Source organism: Molossus molossus, unplaced genomic scaffold, assembly GCF_014108415.1.
Source record: "Molossus molossus isolate mMolMol1 unplaced genomic scaffold, mMolMol1.p scaffold_m16_p_13, whole genome shotgun sequence".
Lineage (NCBI taxonomy): Eukaryota > Metazoa > Chordata > Mammalia > Chiroptera > Molossidae > Molossus > Molossus molossus.
In genome coordinates, this window is record NW_023425348.1 from 15,044,112 (window position 1) to 15,071,384 (window position 27,273).

The 27,273-nt window shown below is 39.2% G+C and overlaps 2 protein-coding genes across 19 annotated transcripts in view; one reads left to right on the forward strand and one right to left on the reverse strand.

The window, feature by feature from the left end:
* Positions 1-13,535, reverse strand: part of LOC118627925 (protein NPAT) — a 77,142-nt gene extending 63,607 nt beyond the window's left edge. Inside the window, exon 1 of the mRNA XM_036258468.1 lies at positions 13,399-13,535. Within this exon, the coding sequence (XP_036114361.1) occupies positions 13,399-13,435 (37 nt within the window). The 5' untranslated portion in view covers positions 13,436-13,535. The remainder of the gene's footprint in view (positions 1-13,398) is intronic.
* A 260-nt stretch (positions 13,536-13,795) lies between these two features.
* Positions 13,796-27,273, forward strand: part of ATM (ATM serine/threonine kinase) — a 160,403-nt gene continuing 146,925 nt past the window's right edge. For 8 of the 18 annotated variants that reach the window (XM_036259999.1, XM_036260004.1, XM_036260005.1 and 5 more), the window contains exons 1-4: positions 13,875-13,991; positions 17,627-17,728; positions 17,816-17,928; positions 19,173-19,318. In XM_036259999.1, the coding sequence (XP_036115892.1) occupies positions 17,657-17,728; positions 17,816-17,928; positions 19,173-19,318 (331 nt within the window). In that variant the 5' untranslated portion in view covers positions 13,875-13,991; positions 17,627-17,656. Of the gene's footprint in view, positions 13,992-17,626; positions 17,729-17,815; positions 17,929-19,172; positions 19,319-27,273 lie in introns of all 18 variants that reach the window. The other 10 variants (XR_004959324.1, XR_004959325.1, XM_036260006.1 and 7 more) reach the window with 7 other exon arrangements.

The window sequence follows — 27,273 nt, forward strand, 5'->3', positions numbered from 1 at the left end:
TTTCTGATTGGTTCTTTTTTTATGGTTTCCAAGCCCTTTTTAATGCTGCTGAAGTTCTCAGTAAGTTTCTTGAGCATCTTTATAAACATTGTTTTGAACTGTGTACCTGGTAGTTTGCTTGCCTCCATTTCATTTCGTTCTTTTTCTGGAGATTTCTTCTGTTCTTTGTCTTATTTTGGCTGCTTCCCTGTGCCTGTTTCTATGTGTTAAGTAGAGCCTCTACATCTTCCAGACTTGGTAGAGAGGCTTAATGCAGTAGGTGTCCTGTAGGACTCAGTGGTGCAGCCTTCCTAGCTACATGAACTGGGTGCTCCCGGTGTGCCCCCCGTACGGGCTGTGTGCACTGTTCTGTTGTAGTTTGAGCCTTGATTGCTGTTACCATGTCAATGGGAGGGATGGACCCCCAGGCCAACTGGCTGTGAGGACCAGCTGCAACTACAGTAGAGGATCAGCTATGCAGGGGCCAACTTTATTGAGCAGGACTTACTTCAGTGGGGTTTTGGTGCTTGCCAAGTCTGCTCCTTGTGTTGATTGTAGAGATGGTAGGGTGGGAGTCTGCATGATTTGCAGCTGTCCACCGGATGCACTGGCTCTGGGGCCTCCTGGGAGGTGCAAGGTCAGTTATGGCCTGTGTCCCACCAGGGGCCACCAGGCTCCAGAGCTCCAGAGCAATTTGCAGATGGCAGCTGTTTGTGCTGGGCTTAGAGGTGTGCAAGAGAGGCCAAGCTGTCAACCAAGCCCAGATGCCATGAGTGCCAGGCCTGGGGCCATACAACAAAAGGCACAGGGTACGCAGATGCCAGATGCTTCTTGTTTGAAAGTTTTAGGAAAGTCCGAAGCATGAGGCAAAAGAGGCCACGTACAAGGAAAAGCCACTGGAAACTGCTTGGGTGGGCCCACAATTTGGGTGGGGCAGAGTCTCAGGGAATCAGTGTTACAGATTTTTTTTTTTTAATCCTCACCCAAGGATATTTTTCCATTATTTGTTCAGATAGAATGGGAGGGAGGGAGGGGGTGAGAGAGAGAGAGAGAGAGAGAGAGAAACATTGATGTGAAAGGGACACATCGAGTGGTTGCCACCTGCACAACCCAACCAGGGTCGGGGACAAACTGCAACCGAGGTATGTGCCCTTAGTGGAAACCAAACCCGGGTCTCTCTGGACCACAGGCCGACGCTCCAACCGCTGAGCCAAACCGGCCAGGGCTTTGTGTTACTGATGTTGATGAAGACTCGGATATTGTATCTGCCTGCAAGGCCCTATTGGAAAGGGCTCAGCAAAGGAACAATGGCCTCTGCCAGCACTTCTGTCTGGAAGAAAGCTGTTCTTCCAGCCTTGGTCCTGAAGCCAGATATTCAGTTCCTCTGTTATGTCCTTGCAAGGGCCCTTTAAGAGAAATGCTTGAGATTTGAGCAGGTCTCCTGTTTCAATCAGCCACAGTCCCCACTGGCTTTCACATTCAGAAGATATATAACTTCTCTACCCAACTGGAATCCTGGGCTGGGACCCCTTGCTCCTTAGCAGGACAGGGGGAGGGAAGGGGGGGGTGGGACGTGTGCACACACTGCTGAGATATCCTTCCTTTTTTGTTTTTTTTTTTTTTTTTTGGTTAAACCTCACCTGTGGATATTTTCTATTGATTTTAGATAGACTGGAAGGAACGGAGGGAGAGAGAGAGAGAAACATCATGTGAGAGAAACACATTGATAATGTTTGTCTCCCACTTGACCCAGACCAGGGCTGGGATTTGGCCCTGCAACCCAGTTATGTGCCCTTGACTGGGAATTGAACCCATGACCCTTTGGTCATCGGGTCGGTGCTTTAACTGCTGAGCCAAACTGGCTAGGGCTCCTTCCTTATTTTTAACAGTCACACATGGGTATGGGACCAGCCTTTTGTGCACCCCCACCATCTTCTTCTTTATATCCTTATTTGTAGGACTTCTGTTCAGTTAGGTTTCAGGCGATTATGAATGTTTTTTCTATAATTTAGTAGTAGTTTTTAAAAATTTATTTGTATTGTTAACTGTATTACAGATGTCCCCTATTTTCCCACCCTTTGACTCCCTCCACTCAAGCCTTCAATGCACTATTGTCTGTGTCCATGGGCTATGTACTTATGCATATAAGTTCTCTGATCTCTTCCCAAACCTCCTTCCCTCTGAGATCTGTCATTCTGCTCCATGCTTCCATGTCTCTGTGTTTACTTGTTCCTCAGTTTATTTTATTCATTAGATTCCACATACAAGTGAGATCATGTGATATTTGTCTCTTAGACTGGCTTATTTCACTTAGCATAATCATCTCCAGGTCCATCCATGCTGTCACTTTTGATATGGTTGTGGGAAATTCTGAGTACTGTGTTTCCCTACGCTGCCATGTTGACCAGAACTTAAGCTAAATCCAGTAACATTTAAAAATCATATATGCCATCACCATGTGAGATTATGCCAGAAATGTAAGGTTGGTTCAATAAAACAAAAATAAACAATGTAATACACTATATTAATAGAGTAAAGGTTAAAAAACCCCACATCGCGCTGGCTGGTTTGGCTCAGCGGTTAGAGAGTTGGCCTGCGGTCCAGAGAGACGGGGGTTCGGTTCCTGCTAAGGGCATGTACCTTGGTTGCAGTTTGTCCCTGGCCCTGATTGGGTCGTGCAGGTGGCAGCCACTCAATGTGTCCCTTTCATGTCGATGTTTCTCTCTTTCTCTCTCTCTCTCTCTCTCCCTCCCTCCCTCCCTCCCTCCCACTCTAACTGAACAAAAAAAGGAAAAATGTCCTTGGGTGAGGATTAAAAAAACAAACAAACAAACAACCCACATTATCTCAATAAATGCAGAAAAACCATATGACAAACTACAACACCCTTTCATGATTAAAGACACTAAGAGTTAAGGGAAAGTCTTTAACTGAGTAAAGGTATTGATGAAAATCCCACAGCAATATCATACTCAGTGGTGTACAAGACTCATAGCTGTCCCAATAGGATCAAAGGACAAGATGAGGAAGTCTGCTCTTGCCACTTCTATTCTCTACAATGTACTGAGAGTTCTAGCCTGGGCAATTAGGAAAGAAACTGAAATAAAAAGCATCTAGACTAGAAGAGTAAAATTTTAAATATCTTCTGATGATATGATGTTCTATATAAAAAATTTTAGGAATTCATACACACAGAAAGAAAAACCATTAAAGCCAGTAAGTGATATCACTAAACTGGCAGGATACAAGATAAATATACAAATATAATTTTTATTTCTTTCTTTTTTTTTATCCTCACCCGAGGATATTTTTCCATTTTTTGAACAGATAGAGTGGGAGGGAGAGAGAGGAAGGGAGAGAGAGAGAGAAACATCGACGTGAAGGGACACATCGAGTGGCTGCCACCCGCACGACCAACCAGGGCCGGGGACAAACTGCAACCGAAGTACGTGCCCTTAGCGGGAACCGAACCTGGGTCTCTCAGGACCGCAGGCCAACGCTCTAACCGCTGAGCCAAACTGGCCAGGGCATAATTTTTATTTCTATACACTTGCAGTGAACGATCCGAAAATGAAACTAAGAAAGTAATTTCATTTACAATAGCACCAAAAAGAGAAAAAATACCTAGGAATAAGTTTAAGATGTCAATGCTCCCATAGTTGATCTATACTCTCAACAGAATCCCTATAGAAATCTTCCTTTTGTGCAGAAATTTAAAAAAACTGATCCTAAAATATATACAAAGTGACAGTATCTTGATAATAAAAAGGTTGGAGGAGCCATACGCATATATTCCAGAATATACACAGTTAAAGTAATCAAGGCAATATGTTACTGGCATAAGGACAGACATATAGATCAATGGAAGAGAATTAACAGTCCAGATATTTATGGTCAATTGATTTGCAAAGAGTACCAAGTCAGTTCAATGGGGGAAAACAGTCTTTTTAACAACTGGTGGTAGGGCAACTGGATAACCACATGCAAAAGAATGAAACTGGACCTTAACCTCACACTGAATACAAAAATAACATAAAATGAATGTAAGAGCTACAACTATAAAATTCTTAGAAGAAAACATAGGTGTAAGTTTTTGTTTTGGACCTTGGCTTAGAGAATGGTTTCTTAGATATGACATCTAAAGAACAAGCAACCAGTCCGGCTGGTGTGGCTCAGTGGTTGAGCGTCGACCCATGCACCAAGAGGTTGCCGGTTCGATTCCTGGTCAGGACACATGCCCAGGTTGTAGGCCCAATCCCCAGTAGGGGGCACGCAGGAGGTGGCCAATCGATGTTCTCTCTCATCGATATTTCTATTTCTCTCTCCCTCTCCCTTCCTCTCTGTCTAAAATCAATAAAGGAAAAAACTTAAAAAAAAAAAAGAAAGAACAAGCAACCAGAAAAAATTAGAAAATTAAAAACTTATGTGTTTGCAAGGATACTAACAAGGAAGTAAAAAAGACAAACGGCAAAGAAAATGAAAAATATATGCGAATCATATATCTGAGTTTAGAATCCACACATATAAAAAACTTTTACAAGACAATAAAAAAATGGACAGAACATATGAATAGACCTTCCTCCAATGAAGATATACAAACTACTTATAGGCATATGAAAAGTGGCTGAGTTTCATTTGTCCTTAGGAAAATGTAAAATCAAATTCATGAGATACAACCAATTCATATTCACTAGGATAGGTAGAATTAAGACAGACAGTAGTAAGTACGGTTGCTCCTCGACTTACAATGAGGTTATGTCCCGATAAACCCATATAAAGATGAAAATGCATATATTACACCTAACCTACCAAACATTATAGTTAGCTTAGTCTACCTTAAATGTGCTCAGAATACTTACATTAGCCTACAGTTGGGAGATTATATTGAGTTTTACCTCAAGAGTAATTGCCTTCCTTTCTTCTCACCAGAAGCTGGAGATAAAGACAGGTGTTCCATAGACATTACGGGATGTTAAAACACAAAACACAACATCCAAAAAAAGCTGATAATACAATACACTGTAGACTTATTGGCTGTTTACCCTAGTGATCATGCTGTTGATTGGGAGCTGCAGTTCACCGCCACTGCACAGCGTCACAAAAGAATATCGTAAGGCATAATGCAAGTCAAGGAAAAAATCAAAATCCAAAATTTAAAGTACAGTTTCTATTAAATATGTACTGCTTTTGCACCATGATAAAATGGAAACATAGTACATTGAACCATCATAAGTTGGGGACTGTATTGTAAAAATGTGGAGAATCTGGAAACCTCATACATAGTCAGTGGGATAATATAAAAAAAAAATGGTACAACCACTTTGGAAAACCACTTGGCAAGTTCTTAAAATTAAACATAATTACCATCTGACCAAGCAAGTCCACTCTTAGATATATACCTAACAGCATTAAAATCTTATGTCCAGTTTGACAGTTCCATTCCAGTCGGGGCACATCCCCAGGTTGTGGGCTTGATTCCCAATACGGGGTGTGCAGGAAGCAGCCGACGGATGTTTCACTCTTATACCAATGTTTCTCTCTCTCTCCCTCTACCTTTTTCTCTTAAAAAAAAAAAAAAAAAATCACGTCTACACAAAACTTGTACATGAATGTTCATACCAGCATTTTCATAATAGCCAAAAAGTGGCAATAAGGCAAATGTTCATCAGTGAATATAAAAACCAAAATGTGATATATCCATACACTGAAACATTATTCAGGCATAAAAAGGAATTAACTACATATTCTTGTTACAACATGGATGAATCTTAAAAACATTATGCTAAGTTCAAGAGGCCAGACACAAAAGTTCAAGTATCATGTAATCCCATTTACATAAAATGTCCGGAATAGGCAAATCCATAGAGACAGAAAGTAGATTAGCAGTTGCCAGAGAAAGGGGGAAGGGGACAATTGATGTGACTATTAACAGGCATGTTGTTTCTTTTGGGGCAATGAAAATGTTCTGAAATTAAGATAGTGGTGATGACTGCAAAAAAATGTGAATATACTAAAAACAACTGAATTTTGCACTGTGGTATGTGAATTATATCTCAATGAAAAAGTATAATCCTAACTTCTTAATATGTCATATGATGTTCTAATTATTTTGCATTGCAATTTCCTTTTTGGTCTATGTCTTGTTATTCCACTTCTCCCAGCCACACAGGTCTTTCAGTTCTGCAAATAAACAAATGATCTTATTTCAAGGCCACTGTATACTTTATTCGCTTTGAGTAGCTTTATTTTTTCTTAGTGTAGTTAATTTTTACTCATTCTTCAAGTCTAGTATAACAATCACTGCCTCAGAGAATTTTTTTTCCAATCCTCTCATTATGTGCCATACTCTTATTACCAGACATTAGATTCTCTTACATTTGCCTTTGTAGTATACTTATTTCAGTGCTGGTATAATAAGTATTTAACTAAAGAAAGTCTGCATTTAACGTTGTCAATAGGTTCTGCGACTTTAAGCAAAATGATATATAATAAAACTAATTTTACCATAGGATAATTGATATTAAACAAGAATTAAGCTGATGAGTTGGCATCCAACCAACGTTATAATAAAAAAGCATCGAAAGAAATGAATCATTCAAGGACATGCTGTAAATTATTCCTAAGGTCCATTCCAACTTTAAAATGATAAAGTCTACTCTTTTCACCCAAAACTCTATCTTTAACTAACCAAGTCCTACAATTCAAAAAAAAAATAATGAGTAGGTCTATGATGTCATTATATGAGACTGTTAGAAAAAAGAAAGGGCACCTTGACTGGTTTGGGTCAGCAGTTAAGAGTGTCAGCCTGCAGACCAAAGAGTCACAGGTTCAATTCTGGTCAAGGGCATGTACCTCGGTTGCAGTTTGGTCCCCAACCCTGGCAGGATCGTGTGGAAGGCAACCAGTTGATGTGTCTCTCTCACATAGATGCCCCCACCCACCCACCCATCTTCCTCCCTTCCTCCCACTCTATCTGAAGATAAATGGAAAAATATCCTCGGATGAGGATTAAAAGAAAAAAAAAATTTTAAAGAAAAAAAAAAAGGAAAGGGCAAGGAAATTGTGACCCATTTTAGGAAATGCCCCTGCTAGCATGTGGAACCAACTCACCACCTTTTACATATAGTTGATGAATCAGTTTTCCAAACTCCTGCCAACTAATGATATAGGGAGAAACAAATATACAAATAAAACACCAAAGACTTTATCCTTTGGAATATGGGAAAGCATTCAGAAACCAGAAGAAACCTTTATAAATCTCAGATACTATTATTTCAATATCCCCACCATTGAAAATGTGAAATCACCTCAGATGTGAAATTAGATGGATCAATTTCCTTCCCACCCCCACAAGTAAACATCTCAATATAAGACCCTATAAAACTATAGCCAGCTGAAAATAAATCATTTTTAAGATGGTTGGCTTTCTAACAGTTACATTATTTGGAACAAGTCAGATGTTACTAGGATTTCATGAATATAGAAATTTAAAATGTGTACAAACCATTAGTCACACTGAAATTTATGTGCTTCAAGGTTTAAATGGAAACCCCTCAATAAACAGCTTATTTTTATGGTGGAGAGTTTCCAAAGTACTAATCAACTCACGTTTTCATAACCATTTGGAAGTTTTAACAGGTGGCAGTGTGAAATCTAATTCCTTAAGATAGATTTGATTTTTTCTAGACAAAGCATTCTCAAAAAGAATGACAAAGCCCAAGGCGTTGAAAATTGATAATAAGGGAGTGGAATAAAAAATATATATATATCACTTTTTAATTTATAAATTACAGATATACACACAATATATAAGTAGTCATAATTTCATGTGGGAGGGGGAATTAGAAAAAAAAGTTTAAAAATATTCCTTAAGGGTGTGATATTGAAATAAGGGTTGAGAACACTGCCCTAGATGGAAACGAGTAATATACAGTTAACCTTTCTCAGAAAATATGGTAATTTGTATTAGCATATGCTGGGAAAGGAATCATGACAGATCATAAAGTTTATGGTTAAGTATTATACTTTCGTACAGTATACATTTGAGGAAAAAGCTCTGTTAAAAGGCTGGATTACTTCTGCAAAAAGCGTTCACGCCCCACTTTGGGCAATCTAGAGTTCCCATTTTAGATTAGAATTGATGTATTTTGATTTACTCTGGTCCCAAAGTTCTAAAATAATGTGGTAAAGCAATAGTTGGCTATATTCATGTTCATTTATCATAATATATATAGTTAACCAGTTATTTGCCTACAAAAAGCTTATTTATCATGAAGTACCTGATTGTAACCAATTCTCAAGTATATTAGGGGAAATTTTAGGTACAAATTATTCTAAATCTCAAATGTCACAGTGAAAATACAAACTAGACCAATTATCTTTTATTATAATACAAATAATTACTCAACTCAAATTAGTTATTATTGTTTCTCCTTATTAGTAAAAATATCTTTTGAATAAAATAACTATATTTACATATATTTTTTAATCCTCACCCGAGGATATTTTTCCATTTATCTTCGGACAGAGTGAGAAGGGGAGAGAGAAACATCGACGTGAGAAAGACACATCAATTGGTTGCCTCCGCACGACCCCGACCAGGGCCGGGGAGGAACTGCAACTGAGGTACATGCCCTCGACCACAATCGAACTCGTGACTCTTTGGTCTGCGGGCTGACGCTCTAACCACTGTGCCAAACTGGCCAGGGCGAATAATTATCTTTTGTGTAAAATTAGTGGCAAAGATGTTTAAATAAGTTAGGAAGTATGCCTGAGATCCTTTTTTTCTTAACACAATACTGTCTTCTGCCTGCTTTCCAGTGAAGTAGTACTGCAATGAGTAACAAAATAGACTGAACGAGAAACATAACTAAAGAAAAAAAAAGGCAAAGGTAAAATCTAACTCTATCAAGGGTATTCAAATTTTAGGAACTGGGAATGACAAAAGTCTGCCCTCTATTCCTATTTGTAAGAGAAAGATAAAAAAAAAAAAAAAAAAAAAAGAGGTGTTTGAAGAAGAAAGCAAGAGACAGAAAATCCCCCTACCTGAAAATATCTCCTTCATATATCTTAATAATTCCCCAGAAAAAATCAATGGTTTAATGATCTTAAAAATGTAAATAATTCTTGAGAAGACTTATGAAGCCTTATATTATGAAATCCACAAATAACAAAGGCTCAGTTAATAAATAAGTTATGATGAACTAGGACTCAGATATACACAAATACAAAGCAAAAGGGGTAAGTCACTAGGACTTTATCATGGGGGGATACGAGCTAGAGAAAGTATTACCAGACTTGGGGTAAATTATGCAACATTTCAAGGATGTGGAAAGTCTTGAAGGATGGCTGGGGAATCCCAAAGATGCTGCCAGAAAACATATATGAAGAGCACATTTGGGGAACATGCCCAGTTTGAATGAAGCACAATGTCTATGACAGAAAACAGGTAGAGATACAACTGAAAAGAATGGGTAAGAACCATAAAAAGTTGTAAATGTCAGCAACAACAATATTATTGTAATAAATAACAGTATGAATAAACAGATCTGAATAAATGGCCCGTATTATTCAGCAAAGGGGAATGTCATGATCATGGTTGTACTTTTGTAAATACCTATTAAACATGTGTCTTAGTGATATAAAGTTGAATAGGAACAGTGGCTCTTGACCTTTTGGGGAGGTGTGCCAGTTCTGGTTCTGTTTGCCTTCGAATCTATTCTCCCCCCTTCTCCTGTTCTGTACTGTATGACAAGAAACCTGATCCCACACAGGCAATGTTTCTTAGGCTATGTCAGTTAGCTTCTGACTGGGTTCAATAAGTGGAAAGCACCAGTATAAGAAGCCACACTTTCTTTCTCCCATTCCCTCTCTGCCTTGATAGAATCTCCTGTATGACTATGCTCCCTTACTAGACAAGTATGCCTTCCATTTTCCACGTTGCGAACCCAGCCTCTGTGTTGCCTCATCTCTCCTTGTCCTGACTAGCTTAGTGGCTTTCAGCTGTTGCTAACCTCTAAATTGGCTCACTTAAGCTGCTCTTCTTAGCTTTTTAAAATGATCACTGTAACCAATTCCTTCATTAAATCCCTCCATGAATACTCAGATTGGCTTAATTTTCCTGAATGGATGCTGATTCATACAGAAAGGAACAAACCTATTTAGGAATCTAAAAAAGTTTTGTACACCTCACTCATAAAACACCCCACCTGCATAAACCTTTACAGATAGTTTTGGGGGATCCCAGAACTCTTGAAACCTGTCCATTAATCCCAGGTTAAAAATACTGAATATGACAAAAAGGTAAGTTTCTAGAAAAAAATTCTACAGGGGGATAATGGTGATGGTTACAGAACAACGTGAATGTAAATAATGCCACAGAACTGTACACTTAAAATTTGCTAAAATGTTTAAATTTTGCAAGTTTTCTTAAAAAAAAAAAGTAAGCAAACATATAGCTACAATAAAACATGGTAAGGGTATAACAGAAGTAGTGTACAATGCTATGGGAACATTTAAGAGGTACTAACTATACCTTCTGGAAGAGGTTTCAGAGATTACATTTGACTTGAGCCATGAATGTAAGAGTTCTAGGAAGACTGGGAGAAAAACACTGCAGGCAGAGGGAACAGAATATACAGGAAAAATTAGTTTGGTATGCCTGGAGCACAGGGCAGATGTTGAGAAGTTGAGATCAAGCAGGAACAGTTCCACAGAGCACTTTGTATAACATACTGATGAAAACCAAACTGGTGATCCAGAGGCAATAAAAAACACTTTGATGTATTTTGGCTTGTGCAATATTTAAAGAAATTCCAGCAAGACAACAGCTGGCCGTAGCTGAGTAGCAAGGGCTGTTTAAATGGAGTAGTGAAGTACAAAAGTCAGTGCTGATGTTGAAGAACGAAAGGTGAGAAAATAGAATTTATTGTTCTTGAAATAAATTTGATGTGTGAAAGGGTGACACAGCATTAGACAATGTGAGGGGGAGGAGTGTAGGAAAGTGTTTAGGGTGTGTGTATATGTAAGGGTAAAAATCCTAATTATGTGAACTCTAAGGGGAGAACTTCCTTCTCTCTCTATTTTTAGCATTTGTTAGTGTCTGGAACATACCAGGAATCCAAAGATTTGCTGAAAGAACATTATGAAGAAAAGGGGCCAACAACAAGAGAAGGGGTTGAAGATGGGGAGGAAGTACTGATAAGAATTATGAGTGAATAATAAAATTGTTAATATTTTAAGCCACTAACTGTTGTAATTGTAATCTGTATGTGCTGATGTGTGAGTTTCAAGATATATAATGCTAAATAAAAAAAAGCAAGAGTCATGAGTATGAGATTATATATTCCTTTTCACAACTTGAAATTTTGGTAAGCGCACAACTGTTTCAAATTTAAGAATAGGAGATGTAGTGTGAATGCTTTAGGCAGATTTTGTTTTGTAACAGTAAATAAGATGAATTGCAAGACTATCTGAGAAGCAATGACAAAAGTTCGAAAGAGAAGTATATTGCTAGAATAGGCGGCAATCAAGAAACAATGACTGGAGTTTTTATCCACTGAAAAAAAGTAGTACGTCAAGGAGAGCAGCAGGATTGTGGAGAATAAAGACTCACATGTTGGTGTGAATTATTCCAGTTAGGAAATCAAATTGCTTTTGTAAGTCCAGCGGTTCTTAACCGAGAGTGTTTTTGCGCTATTGGGAACTCACTGGCAGTATCTGGAGATATATTTTGTTGTCACAAGTAGGCAGAGGTGGTGAGTGGAGTTCTACTGGCATCTAAAGGATAGAGGCTGTGGATGCTGCTAAACATTCCACAATGCACAGTACAGTTATCCCATAAATAATTATTTGGCCCCAAACGTCAACAGTGCGGAGGTTGAGAAACCCTGTTGAAGACTGTGGTTACTGAAGTGTATCTGGATTACCAAACTGCCAAAACTCAAAAATTCTTAAGTAAACACTGCATGGAAGGGGGGGGGCGGGGGGGGAAAGTGTGTCAATGTGATTACAAACACTGTGAAAGTCTACTTTGAACTGGTTCACATGTATGTCTAATAAACATAACTGCAAAATAGCCAGCTTTTTCTCAGATACATCTATAGATGTAGGTTAACTGTTGATATTTAATTCTAAATAAAGTGGGCAAAAGGCTAGCGAAACAGTCCAGCCGGTGTGGCTCAGTGCTTGAGCATCAACCCAGGCACCAACAGGTCCCGGTTCGATTCCCAGTCAGGACACATGCCCAGGTTGTGGGCCTGATCCCCAGTGGGGGGCATGCAGGAGGCAGCCAGTAGGTGTTCTCTCTCATGGATGTTTCTCTCTCTCTCTAAAATCAATAAAGAAAAAAAAGACTAGGCAAACATTAACAAAGTATTAGTTTAAACTTAAGCCATTATGTTAGTTTCCCCAAAAAGGAATGATGGAACCACTACCCTCTAGTATTTTCTGCAAAATGTATCTATCAAGAGCCCATGCACAAACAACATTTCTTTGGACAGGGCTGGATATTTTAAAAAGAAACAAGACAGAGTTTTTCTAACAATAAAACAATGGTATCAGTAACTGTAGACACTACAGGATGTCTCATCACAGATGTTTACCATTTATTTTCAGGGATGTTACATATGATGTCTGTAAATCACTGGCTTGGGTTTTGAGTTTAAAGTGACTCTCATTCCCAGCACTACAATCCTCTTTATTCTTTCAGGGGACAATCAACAACACAACCTGTTTCCCACACAGACAAAACACCTTGATCAATGGCCAGAGGAACTAAGCCTCCGCAAATGGAAGAAAAACAAACCAGGCCTAGAAAAGTCAACTCTGAAAGTCATTTCCCATCTGAAGTTTTTTTCTAAAAAAAATTGCTGCTGCTGTTTTAAAATACGCAACTGGCATTTCAAACTTTTACACTGGACGACTTATTGCGGTGGGTGGAGAGGGAAGAACACACCATTTGCTCCAAACTCGCAGTGCTAAAAACGAGTTATGAGAAGGGCGTTCGGAAGGTCTCTCCACAAAGCTGGGTGGCTGGGGAAGTCTTTAATATTCCTATTTTAGTACCAGCCCTGACAAGAGAAAGTGCATCCAAGGTTGAAAAACATGCAACCCACCCGTCATGAAGACAACTCTCCTTCAAGGGTCCCCATGCAGTGTGCAGGCCTGACTTGCCCTCCGAATGCGGGCCTCAGGTGTTCCACCCCAAGCTTCTCTTCAGCCCTCCCCTCGCCACGCAGCCTCCAAGGAGAGGAGCATCCACACACAAAGAGGCTTAAACTGCCTGAGCCTCCGGCTGAAGTTGTCGACGGGGAGGCAAAACCCCTAAGCTTCCCCACCCTGGGAAAAACCTTTGGCCCCAAAGGTCCTTCCGTCCGGCTTGGCGGCTCCGATACCCCTACCTCCCGCGGCCGAGCTTACCCAATACCAGCCGGGCTACGTCCGAAGGTAACAACATAATCGAAGTCACAGAAGGAACCGCAATAAGACACAAGGCTCGGGTAAAAGCCAACACAGCAACAGCCACTGCGCCGCATCTCCCGGTTCCAGTGGCGGCACTGAACCCGCGGCAATTTGTCCCGCCTCTTTCGCTCCATGCCAGCCAATCGCTTCCGCGGGACAAAGAAAGGCGCCGAAATGAAACCCGCCTCCGTCCTCCTTCAAAATGTCGTCACTTCCCCCCTCATATTTGGAAGGATGGGTTGAAGGGGCCGAGGAGGTGGGGTGCAGGCCCAGGAGCCCGAGCCAGAGGGCGAGCAGGAAATACAAGGGCGCACGCCATTGGTGGGCACGGCGCACGCGCGCCTCCTTAGACGTGCCCAATGTTTTGGGGGAGCGAGGCCTTGCAGCGGAGAGCCAGTGATGTTAACGCGCATGGGCAGACGGTGCCAGGGCGCCGGGTCAGCCTTACCTCTTCCTCCGGAGACCGGCGCTGTGCAGTCACGCCACGTTTGAACCGGAAGCGGGAATAGTGCGTGGATAGCGGACTTGAGCGGCTGCGGCTGCGGTCTGAGGTGAGTGGATCGGTGATTTGAGCTGCAGCCACTGTCCCCTCAAGAGATTGCAGTTCGGCTGTCGGAGTCTAGCGGTAGGGGTGCGGAAGCCATGTGTTGGGGAATTGAACCGTACCCGAGCCGTCTGCCCTGGCCCCAGGACACCCAATCTCACTCCCTCTTCCAGAGAGGCCCTTGGCTCCCCCTACACCTCATCTCTCTTGAGCTTCTGTCCTGTTCGAGCTCTCTGCCCTCCGAGTTCCTAGCGAATTTAGCAACCAACCTTCTAAATGCCCCGAATTGAACCCTTCTGCGCGTCCAATTTTAACTAAATGACTAATCACCTCCCCTTTCCCCCGTTAGTTTTAATCAGCGAGTATCTGTTGAAGTTTAAACTACAGCCGCGTGGTTAAGAGTGTGCATTTATTGAGTTCAGCTTTAACTGGTGACACTCTTACTGTAGCTGACTACTCTCTGGTTCTTTTGGTTTTTTTCAGTTCCTCCGGTATACCGTGTGCTTTTCCATTTTTTATTTTATTTTTTTTCCTTATTGATTTTAGAGACTGAGGAAGGGAGAGGGAGAGAGAGCTAGAAATATCGATGAGAGAGAACATCGACTGGCTGCCACCTGCATGCCCCCACTGGAGATCCGGCCTACAGCCTGGGCACGTGTCCTGACGGGGAATCCAACCAGCGACCTCTTGTTGCATGGGTCGACGCTCACGCACTGAGCCACACAGGCTGGGCTGCTTTTCCATTTTAAGGCCCTTAGGCTGTGCTAGTCTCCTTCCCTAAAATGTCGGTCCTCCAGCTCTTTCTGTGATTGGCACTAGTTCATTAAGATTCTTGGCTTTATTGTAAACTTTTCTCAGATGTGCTCCCTAACAATTTATCAAAAATAATCCTCTATTATTGTGTTTTGTTTCCTTGAGTCATATCACAGTTTGGAATTATGCATTGATTTATTAGTGTACTTGTTTATTGTCATTCTCTCCCACTAGTTATGACTCCACAAGGGTAGGATTTGTGTCCTGTTCATCATAAGTCTAGATTCCCCTAACATAGTTCCTTGAACATAGCATTGCCCAATAATACAGTTTCATGTATCAGTGAATGAACATTTCCTGTTTATGTAGATAATACTGAACTTTTTTCTTGAAACTAGTCAATTTTTGAGAAACGGAAGAGGAGAAAAACAAGTTTAGAAAAGCCATAGCTTAAAAAAAGTTTAGAGCTGCCTCTTCCTGAAAGTGTCACGTGTTTATTAAACATGCATTTTTATTTCACGTTACCAATAACATCTTTAGCATATTTAGTAATAAAGGTGGCTACTTTCATGGTTCTTTGAATATTGCTAAGGTGTTTTATTTTTCTTATTGATTCAGTTAGGATAACTTTAAAATTAAGCAAGAAGGGGGAAGAGTTCTAGGTAAAACCATAAGTGATGGAAAAACAAAAATGACAGTCCTGTTATGAAGAAGTATATAGTCAAATGAAAATGCTAGCAAGTAAATAACATACTGTAACTCACAACAGAGTAAAGGAGGTTGTAATAGGGATGAAGGGGTCAGACAACCAATGGATACAAATGGAGTAGAGAATTAGAGCTATCTGCCAGTGAAATAAGTAGTCTTTTTAAAAAAATTATTATTATTTTTTTATCCTCACCCGAGGACATTTTTTGATATTTTTTTTCAGATAGAGTGGGAGGGAGGGAGGGAGAGAGAGAGAGAGAGAGAGAAAGAGAGAGAAAGAAACATCAACATGAAAGGGATACATCGAGTGGTTGCCACCTGGGAAAAACTGCAACCAAGGTACGTGCCCTTAGCAGGAACCAAACCTGGGTCTCTCCAGACCGCAGGCCAACACTCTAACCGCTGAGCCAAATCGGCCAGGGTGAAATAAGTAGACTTATTAGGTAGTTTGCTGTCACTTTGAGTGTTTAAGGAAAGAGCAATTACATTTTAGGAGTGATTTCTCCCTTTGAAGGAAGATGGGACATGATCTCTCAGTTCCTTTCACTTAAAAAAAATTTTTTTTGCCCTGGCCAGTTTGGCTCAGCGGTTAGACCGTCGGCCTGCGGTCCGGAGAGACCCGGGTTCGGTTCCCGCTAAGGGCACGTACTTCGGTTGCAGTTTGTCCCTGGCCCTGGTTGGTCGTGCGGGTGGCAGCCACTCGATGTGTCCCTTCACGTCGATGTTTCTCTCTCTCTCTCTCCCTTCCTCTTTCTCCCTCCCACTGTATCTGTACAAAAATGGAAAAATATGCTCGGGTGAGGATAAAAAAAATTTTTTTTAATCCTCATACAAGGACATTTTTCCAATTTTTGTTCATATAGAGTGGGAGGGAGAGAGGAAGACAGAGAGAAACATCAATGTGAGAGAGAGACATTGACTGGTTGCCTCCCGCGCTACCCCCACCAGGGCCAGGGCCAAATCACAACCGAGGTACGTGTCCTTGACTGGAATCGAACCCGTGACACTCTAACCGCTGAGCCAAACTGGCCATGGCTCCTTTCACTTTTAAGACTCTGAAATTAAACAGGGGCAGAGAAACATGTATAGATGGATGAGAAAAGGATGTTTCCCTTTTTTTTTTTTTCCTTTTGAGATATATGTGTGTATAGATACCGTAGACGTAAATGTGTATACTTTTCTTTGTTTATTAACATTGTGTAACAGAAATGAAGCTTTTTTTATAAAAAGGCTCAGAAATACTAAAATGCTTTTCTTATAAGATTTTTTGAAAGGTTACCAAAGGAAAGTTTGATTATATAAGAAAACCTAAAAGGAAGAGGGCTGCTGCAGTGGTATTAAGGCACAGTAAAATATAGTTGACCTTTGACATTTGCAAGGGATATCATCATAGCATATAATTTCCTTTTAAAACAAGAACAGCGCCCTGTTCATTTTGGCTTGGCAGTTAGAGCAAATGGCCCACAGACCTAACGATTTCGAGTTTGGTTCCTGGCCCCAGTGTGGGAGGCAACCAATCCATGTGTCTCTCTCACATTTATGTCCCCCCCTCCCCATCCCTTGCACTCTATCTAGGAAACAAATTCAGTGGAAGAATATCATTGAGTGAGGATTAATGGGGGGAAAAAAAAAGAAACCAGCCAAGAATACATTTTTCCTCCTGTTTTTATGTATTAAATGGAAATCATGAAGCCAGTTAAAATGGAAATGCTAGGCAAGGCTTCCTAGCTCTGATATTCTCTTGCATTATCAATTACAAAGCTTAAGCAATTTAAGCTTTTGACTCAGTTATATGTTAAGTCATTACATATAAAAAGGGGTGCTTTTAAATAGTTCAAACGACCAGTGTTAAATTCTTAAGTGCTTTCTTCCTTATTCTTTGCCTGGCTGCCTTCCATTCGTTTTTTTTGTGTTTCAGTTTAAATGTCATGTTTCTTAGAAGAGGTCCCAGAACAATAAATTACACGTTTCATATTTTTATCTTGCTACTACGCACAAAGTACACATTTGCAGGTTGAAGCTTTGTTGTGATATATACTAAGAAAACCTAATTTAAGTAAGGAAATATTAAGAAAAATCATTGTGCCTTTGATCACAATATGCTTCTAGTTATAGAATTAGCTCTAACTATATATTAATACCACAGTCTGAAATAATTTTATGTATGTATTGTTTTTACAGACAAGGATGTGTTTTCTGAAATTCTGAACCATGAGTCTAGCACTTAATGATCTGCTTATTTGCTGCCGTCAACTAGAACATGATAGAGCTTCAGAGCGAAAGGTAGTAAATTACTTAAATTTAATCTTTCCTTGAAATAGGTGTATGATTGGTAACCCATTATTATGTTGTTGTCTTTTTAACCCCCAGAAAGAAGTTGAGAAATTTAAGCGTCTGATTCGGGATCCTGAAACTGTTCAACATTTAGATCGGCATTCAGATGCCAAACAAGGGAAATATTTGAATTGGGATGCTGTTTTTAGGTATTCCATTTTAATTTTTTTACTGAATTTTTAAAAAATTTCTGTTGTGATTATTTTTGGTGTGTATTTAGGTTTTATTTATCTCTGTCCCCTGTATAACATTGTGCCTTACATATGAAGTTGATGCTTAGTATTTATCTGAAACATAATTTTTAAAAGAGGTTTATATATAGATAAAGTTAATTTTAAGTCGTTTGTTTAATAGAATGTTTCAGACATCTCACTCAAGATTAGAGATAATTCCTTTCATATCAGTTAGTTCATGAGACTTTATTTTAAATTAGAGAATAAAGTTAAGATATAACAAGTGCTTTATTTTTACTTTGACATCTTTAAATAATACTTTAAGTAACTGCCAGATGTTAAATTATAATTTTAAAAAGTAAGGAAATTTAGAATAATTCTATATGAATGCAGTTAAAAAAGCAAACAAAATTCAGGCATTGGAAAGATAACAATTGGTTGCTGGATTAGTGTGGCAAACAGAATTGATGTTTTGTTTTGTTTTTAACATTAAGACAGTTTTCAACTATTAAGTCACTTATTACTAGAAATAGACTGTAAGACTTAGAAAAGATAAAGTATTAAAGTAGAATACTGAGAAACTCGAACTATTTGTACTGAAGAGGGAGTATGAATATTTACTTGTTTTTAAGTGTTTAGAACAGATAATTTATTTTTCCCTTGTATTTGGTCCTAGATTGACTATTAACAGATTTCAATGTGGGTAACATGAAAAATGCATACTCCTTTTTTTTGTTACTTACTTTATTTAAGATAGCACAAATACAGTTATTGTCTAAAGAGGAATAAGCTAATCAGGTAGGCCAAATATACACCTGGCACTCCCAATTAAACATGAATATCTTATAGGTAGGTTTTATTTAAATGCTAGAAACATTTCCTAGAAAAACATAGGTCATACGCAGAATAGCAAACAGGTGATAGAGAATTGAGAATGCCTAATAGCACTATAAGCTTTTACTGATAAAATGAGAAAGCAGGCAGTAAGTAAAGCAGTAGAAAATCATGGAGGTTACAGATTAAGGGCTTTGCAGAGCAGACTCTAAATTGGTATTGTGGGGCTAAGACGTTGAAAGAGAAATTTATTTTATTTAGTTGGTACGTTGAGTGGAGCAGTGTGGTTTAAAAGTTGCTCTTTATATGGAATGAAAGACTTTTGAAGCTGTTATAATAATTTAACCTTCAATGAGTTTCTGAAATTCCATTTTGTTTTCCCGAAGATTTTTACAGAAATATATTCAGAAAGAAACAGAGTATCTGAAAACAGGAAGACTAAATGTGTCTACCTCAACACAAGCCACCAGGCAGAAAAAAATGCAAGAAATCAGTAGCTTGGTCAAATACTTCATCAAATGTGCAAATAAAAGTAAGTGCTATGCTATTTATTATAAATAATTGGATTAATAGGTGATTGTTGCATGAATTTGGTCTGAATAAGGTGAGATAAAAGTTGAGTGTTAACTCTAATTTCTAGTACATATAATGATTTTCAGTATTATGGGTTCATATATTTGGAGGAATTTATGTAAGCATGAAATGATATGATCTCAAGGTTAAAAGGATTAAAAATTATTATTTCAACACCTATTCTTGGATCGCCTCCTTATGTCCTTAGCACTTAGGTAGCCATAATGACTAAACATAACTTTTGAGGCTTTCTTTTCTATCTTTGAATAGCTTTAATAGTATCAAAAACCTGTCTCCTTTTGTTCCTGCTTCTGCCTTCTGAGATAATAAGAAAATTTTTTTCCAGTGTGACATTCTTTAAGATATTTGAAGTTAGCCATCATGTTTCCCCTGAGTCCTCTTTTCTGTGCTAAACAGACCTACTTCCTTCAGTGCATATGAGTGTCACTCTCTTCTGAATAGTTTTCAGTTTAATTCTACCTCTCTTAAAGTATGGGACTCAATCTTATAGGTATGTTCTGATTGGTACAGAATAGGGCAGGATTTGATATCTTTTGTTCTATACTTTTATTTATTCTAAGATCACATTAGCTTTCTTGTAAATCAAAAGCCACACTCTTAAGTAACACTGTATTTACTATTGATTTAAAAAAAATACCAAAACAAATTTTTTTTTGCTTTTGATGAGCCACATCTCTCCCATTGAATTTGTACAGTTGACATTTTGAAGAGTTGATATTTTTGAATATACCAAAATGCAGTGTCCTAGTAGGTGTATATAAAGAAATGGGCTTCACACATTGCTAAAAAAACTAATCAATGTTTGTTTCAGGATCCTTGGGGTCAGAGTTTGTTTATTCATCACAGATATGGATGTGGCTTTGTGATACTAAGTTTAGCTTAAGAATCAGAAAAGCCCACCCTGGCTGGCGTAGCTTGGTTGGTTGTCATCCTGAGCACCAAGTGGTTGCTGCTTTGATTCTTGGTCAGGGCTCATACCTGGGTTGCGAGCTTGATCCCTGATGGGGGCATGCAAGAGGCAATCATTTGATGTTTTGCTGTCACATTGATGTCCGTCCCCCCCAAAACTCAATAAAAATATTTTTTGGGAAAAAAAAGGAATTGGAACATCTGTAATACTTTCAACAATAAAGATAAAAATAAATAAATAAAAGAATCAGAAAAGCCCAATGTTGGTAAACATTAATAAGTAGAAGGACAGAACCTGGATAGTTTTGTCTAGTGATTAGAGTGTCGGCTCACGGACCAAAGGGTCATGGGTTTGAGTCCTGGTTAAGGGCACATGCCTGAATTGCAGGTTTGTACCCCAGCCCCGGTTGAGGGGTGCATACAGGAGGCAAACAATTGATGTGTGTGTCTCTCTCTCCCCCACTCTCTCACTCCCTCCCCCTTCCACTCTCTCTAAAAAAAAAATTATTGTAAAAAATATCCTTGGGTGAAGATTAACAACAAAAAAGTAGAAGGATATAGGCTTATATTTCAGAATGGAGGCATAAAACTTGAATAAAAAACACATGGTTTTGCAAAAATTTAGTTTTCCAGTTCCTCTGAGATGCCAGTTTGTGTGGATAGCTTTAAGCCCTTGCCAGGAACTTCATAGATAAAAGAAAGCACACTGAAATAATCTGTACTTGCCTTTGCCCTTTATAATATCTTTGCATCCATTAAAATTTGTATTCTTGGCTACTAATACTGAGTTCTTTGTAGAGATTATATATATATTACAGAGTTTGTGAAGGAGAGAGATATCAAGCCCATCTGTACCCATCAGAGAAGTTTTCAGCTTTTAATTTTGCTTTGCAATTAAAAAAAACTTTTAATTACAAAATAAACACTGGAGATTACATTTGAAAACTATGAAAGTATCAATATGTTGACGTATAGGAATGAGTGGATGAAATTATCAATGTATGATCATTTAACTTGTTGAAAAGTGGTGTTTTTCTTTAAGACTTTCTTTTCTTTCAAGTTTGACTTGTAACTTTTATTTTTTTAAATCTTTATTGTTGGATGTAAAATGTATTACAGATGTTCCACATTTTTCCCCCATTAACCCCCTCCTTCCCAATCACACCCCCCTCCCGACTTTTCCCACACTATTGTCTCTGTCCATTGGTTATGCATATAAGTTCTTTGGTTTATTTCTTCCCACCCCCCCCCACCCCTTTCCCTTTGAGGTTTGTCAGTCTAGCAATGAATTTGTACTTCTTAATCCCTTCACCTTTTTCACCCATTCCCCCAACGCCCCTCCGAACTGGCAACCACCAAAATGTTCTTTCTATCTATGAGAACGTTTCTGTTCTACCTGTTCATTTTGTTTGTAGATTACATTGTTGATAGATATGTATTCATTGCCATTTTGTTTGTTCACATATTTTATCTTTCTCTTCAAAAAGACCCTTCATCGTTTCATATAATAACGGTTTGGTGGTGATGAACTCCTTTAACTTTTTCTTGTCTGGGAAAGTTTTTATATGTCCATCGATTCTAAATGACAGCTTTGCAGGATAGAGTAATCTTGGTTGTAGGTTCTTGGTTTTCATCACTCTGAATATTTCTTGCCACTCCCTTCTGGCCTGCAAAGTTTCTTTTGAGAAATCAGCTGACAGCCTAATGGGAACTCCCTTGTAGGTAACTAGCTGCCTTTCTCTTGCTGCTTTTAATATTCTCTCTTTGTCTTGAACCTTTTGCATTTTGATGATGATGTGTCTTGGTGTGTGCCTCTTGGGGTTCATCTTGTTTGGGACTCTCTGTGCTTCCTGGACTTGTATGTCTGTTTCCTTCACTAAGTTAGGAAAGTTTTCTGCCATTATTGTTTCAAACAGGTTTTCGATTTCTTGTTCTCGCTCTTCTCCTTCTGGCACCCCCAAGATGCAAATGTTGGCACGCTTGAAGTTGTCCCAGAGGCTCCTTACACTATCCTCATTTTTTTGGATTCCTTTTTCTTTTTGCTGTTCTGATTGGGTGTTTTTTGCTTCCTTATATTTCAAATCGATGGTTTGCTCCTTGGATTTACATACTCTATTATTGAAGCTGTGTAAATTATTCTTTATTTCAGTTAATGCCTCCTTTAATTCTAACTGTGCATCCATGATTTCTAACTGGTCTTTTTTTATGCTCTTGAGGCCCTCCCTAAGTTCACTGAGGTTCTCACTAAGTTCATGGAGCATCCTTATAAGCAGTATTTTGAACTCAGCATCTGTTAGGTTGCTTATCTCCATTTCGCTTAGTTCTTTTATTGGGGTTTTGTTGTGTTCTTTCATTTGGGACCTGTTTCTTTGTCTCCTCATTTTGGCTGCCTCCCTGTGTTTGTTTCAGTGTATTACTTAATGAGAGGTATGGGGCTCGCTGAGACCAGATGCTGCTCGTTTGAAAGAATTTAGGAAAAACCTGAAGCAGGATCCAAGACCTGCCAATCCTATGGTTAAGCAAGTGGCAACAGCTTGGGTGGGCTTGAAAGTTGGGTGGGGCAGGGCAGGGCCTCAGGGAGTCAGCAGGGCGGGGCTACCAGTGTGAGCCAGGTTGCTGGAGTCCCAGGTATGGAGACTGTCTGCTGCCCCCCGGGAAGGGCTCACCGAAGGAACAAAGGCCTCTTACAGCACGTTTGTCCCCGAGAAAGCCCCCTCTCCAGCCCTCGCTCCAGTGCCAAACAGCTCAGTTCTTCCCTGTATGTCTCTGGCGCCCGTGGAGCTGCCTCCCCTCCAAGCTTAGAGGAAGAGAATCCGATAAGTTCGTGCGCCGGCCCTTTAGGGAGCTGCCTGGGGCTCCAGCCGCTTCAGCTTCCCTGAGCCTCAGTTCCCGCTGGCTTTTCCAGCCAGAAGTTATGGGGACTTCTCTTCCTGACACTGGAACCCTGAGCGGGACACCTGGTGTGGGACGGTGACCCCTCAGTCCACAGGAAGGACCTTCCCAGCGAGGTATTCTCCTGATTTTTATCCGCCACACTTGGGTGTGGGACCAGCCCACCACCGCTACCCCTCGCGCCTCTGCCCCTCCTACCAGTCTGGATGTGGCTGCTGCTTTAATTCCGTAGTTGTAGGACTTCCATTCAGCCTGATTTCAGGCAGTTTTGAATGATGGTTGTTCTGTAGTTTAGTTGTAACTTTGATGTGGTTATGGGAGGACCTGATACTGTGTTTACCTTCGCCGCCATCTTGACCGGAAGTCCCTTGACTAGTAACTTAAACATCTTTAATCTTGAAGCAGAAGCAATACACTTATAATGTCATCTCACTTCAATTGTTGTTTTCAAAGGTTTGGAGGGTTGATGGGAATTTTTTTTTATTCTCACCCAAGGACATTTTTCCATTTTTTGTTCAGATGGAATGGGAAGGGGAGAGAGAGAGAGAGAAAGAGAGAGAGAAACATTGACATGAAAGGGACACATTGAGTGGTGGCCACCCGCATGGCCCATCCAGGACCTGCGAACAAACTGCAACCGAAGTACGGGAACCGAACCCGGGTCTCTCTGGACTGCAGACTGACGTTCTAACCGCTGAGCCAAACCGGCCAGGGCGGTTGATGGGAATTTTAACACATGTCCAGACTTTGCTAGACTGCTTGGCATTGGTATCCAAGGTATGGTATAAGAATTAGAAATTAGGAAAAAAGGCAGCTAAGAAGAAACCAGTAAGCAAATATTGTTCATTCCTTGACATAGGCATTTGTCAACTTTTGTATGAAGTGTAGACATTCTAGAGACTAGAAAATCCCGCTGTGAAAAATGGTAAGATTCATGATGGTTCTTAAAGTCTTTGCAGTCAACTTGGGTGTTCCTTTGAGGCAAGTTCTTTTTTTAATTATTCTTGTTACAGATGTTTTTCCTTTTTTCCCCATTGACACCCTCCTCCCTGCTCCTGATCCCCATCACATTATTGCTGTCTATGTTCATTGGTTATGTATATATGCATATAGAGGCAAGTGCTTTAGAAAAGAATGTCAACTTAATTTTTGAAACACTTCTCAAATTTGCTAGAGAAAGGAAATATATTGGGATTAAGGTTATAGGGAATTATTTCATTCTGATACTAATTTATGTAGCTATTCAACAGATGTTTATTAACCATCTACTATTGGACAATTACTGGACTATTTGTTGGAATATAGAGATTACTTTCCATAAGGATGTAAATAATGTAACATGTTATAGATAAGAAAATGTTGTAAGGAATCTGAGAGATTTACAGGATGTTACAGCAAAGGAACATATTATTATGCATTTGATCATTGGCCAGCTGCTAAAATTATGATCCAAGCCTTAACTGAAAATGATTCCTAGTTATATCACTGTATACTAATTTAGCAGAGTCTATTACGTCTGAATACAATAACTAATCTCATCATGAGAAAATTCTAAACTGGAATATATTCTGATATATATAATGACTTTGTGGAGCCCTGTCATACCTTATAACAAGAAATATTATATGTAATTTTAAGATTGCTAATGTTGAAATATGATAAAATTTCACTTGTGACATCATTATGATTTGCATAGAATAATTTATTCTTTTTTTTTTTTTTGAGGGGATTTATAATTTTTTTAAATTATTTTCTCCCTCAATTTTTATTAATTTATTTTTGTTTACAGATGTTTCTTCTTTTATCCCCCTAGACGCCTTCCTCCCCATCTGGCCCTCCCCACCCCCCCTAGCACTGTTGTCTATGTCCATTGGTTTTGCATACATGCATATAAGTTCTTTGGTTCATCTCACCTTCCCTGCCGCCCCCCTACTCTGAGGTTTGTGAGTCTAAACCAGGCTCCTTTCTATGTCTCGGTCTATTTTGTTCATCAGCCCCCTTGTTCATTATATTCCCCAAATAAGTGAGATCAGATGGTAGTTGTCTTTCTCTGCTTGGCTTATTTTGCTTAGCATAATACTCTTGAGGTCCCTCCATGTCTCAAAGGATAAAAGATCTTTTTTTACAGCTGCATAATATTCCATTGTATATATGTACCACAGCTTTTTTTATCCACTCATCTATTGATGGACACTTGGGTTGTTTCCAGATCTTAGCGATTGTAAATAGTGCTGCTATGAACACAGGGGTACATATAGTCTTTCTGTTTGGTGTTTCAGGTTTCTTAGGGTATATTCCTAGAAGCGGGATTACTGGGTCAAATGGAAGTTCAATTTTTAATTTTTTGAGGTAACACCATATTGTTTTCCATAGTGGCTGCACCAGTCTGCATTCCCACCAGCAGTGTACTAGAGTCCCTTTTTCTTCACACCCTCGCCAACACTTGTTGTTTGATGATTTTTTGATGGCAGTCATTCTGACAGGTGTGAGGTGATACCTCATCGTTGTTTTAATTGGCAAGTCTCTGATGATTAGTGATGTTGAGCATTTCTTCATATGTTGACCATTTGTATGTCCTATTTGGAGAGCTGTCTGTATAGGTTCTCTGCCTATTTTTTAATGGAGTCCTTTGTCTTCCTTTTGTTGTGTTGTATGAGCACTCCATATATTTTGAAAATTAACCCCTTATCTGATGTATCATTGGCAATTATGCTCTTTCATACATTGGGTTCCCTTTCCATTTTGATGGTTATTTCCTTTGCTGTGCAGAACCTTTTGAGTTTGATGTAGTCCCATGTGTTCATTTTGTCATTTGTTTCTGTTGCCTTCGGTGATGTATCGGTGAAAATTCTGCTGCGTATGATGTCTGAAGTTTTGTTGCCTACATTTTCTTCTAGAATTTTTATGGATTCACGGGTCATATTTAAATCTTTTATCCATTTTGAGTTTATTCTTGTGTATGGTGTAAGTTGATGGTCTAGTTTTATTTTTTTGCATGTAGCTGTGCAATTTTCGCAACACCATTTATTGAAGAGGCTGTCTTTCCTCCACTGTATGCTCCTGCCTCCTTTGTCAAATATTAATTAAGCATAATGTCTTGGGTCAATTTCTGGGTTCTCTGTTCTGTTTCATTGATCTATATGCCTGTTCTTGTGCCAGTACCAGGCTGCTTTGATTACTGTGGATTTGTAGTATAACTTGATATCTGGTATTGTGATCCCACCTAATTTGTCCTTCTTTTTCAAGATTACTATGGTTGTTCAGGTTCTTTTTTTGTTCCATATGAACTTTGGAAGTATTTGTTCTAGTTCTATGAAATATGTCCTTGGTGTTTCGATGGGGATTGCATTGAACCTATAGATTGATTTGGGTAGCACGGACATTTTAATGATATAAGTCTTCCAATCCATGAACAAGATATTTGTTTCCACTTTTTTACATTTTCCTCTATTGTTTTAAAAAAATTGTCCTGTAGTTTTCTACAAATAGGTTTTTACTTCATTGGTTAAGTTTATTACTAGGTATCTTAATTTGTTTCCTGCGTTGGTAAATGGGATTGTCTTTTCAACTTCTCTTCCTGTGAGTTCTTCATTGGTGTATAAGAATGCCGTCGATTTCTTGACATTAATTTAGTATCCTGCTACTTTGCCAATCTCATTTATTAAGTCTAGTAGGTTTTTGATGGAGTCTTTAGGGTTTTCTATGTATAATATCATGTCATCTGCAAATAATTACAGTTTTACTTTCTCCTTTCCAATTTGGATCCCTTTTATGTTTTCTTCATGTCTGATTGCTGTGGCTAAGACTTCCAGTACTATGTTACATAAGAGTGGCGAAAGTGGGTATCCTTGTCTTGTTCCTGTTTTTAAGGGAAATGCTTTTAGTTTCAGCCCATTGAATAGGATGTTGCCTGTAGGTCTTTCATATATGGCCTTTATTTTGTCGAGATATGATCCCTCTATTCCCACCTTGCTGAGTGCTTTTTATCAGAAATGGATGCTGGATTTTGTTGAATGCTTTTTCAGCATCTATTGATATGAACATGTGGTTTTCATTCTTCATTTTGTTTATGTGGTGTATCACATTTATTGA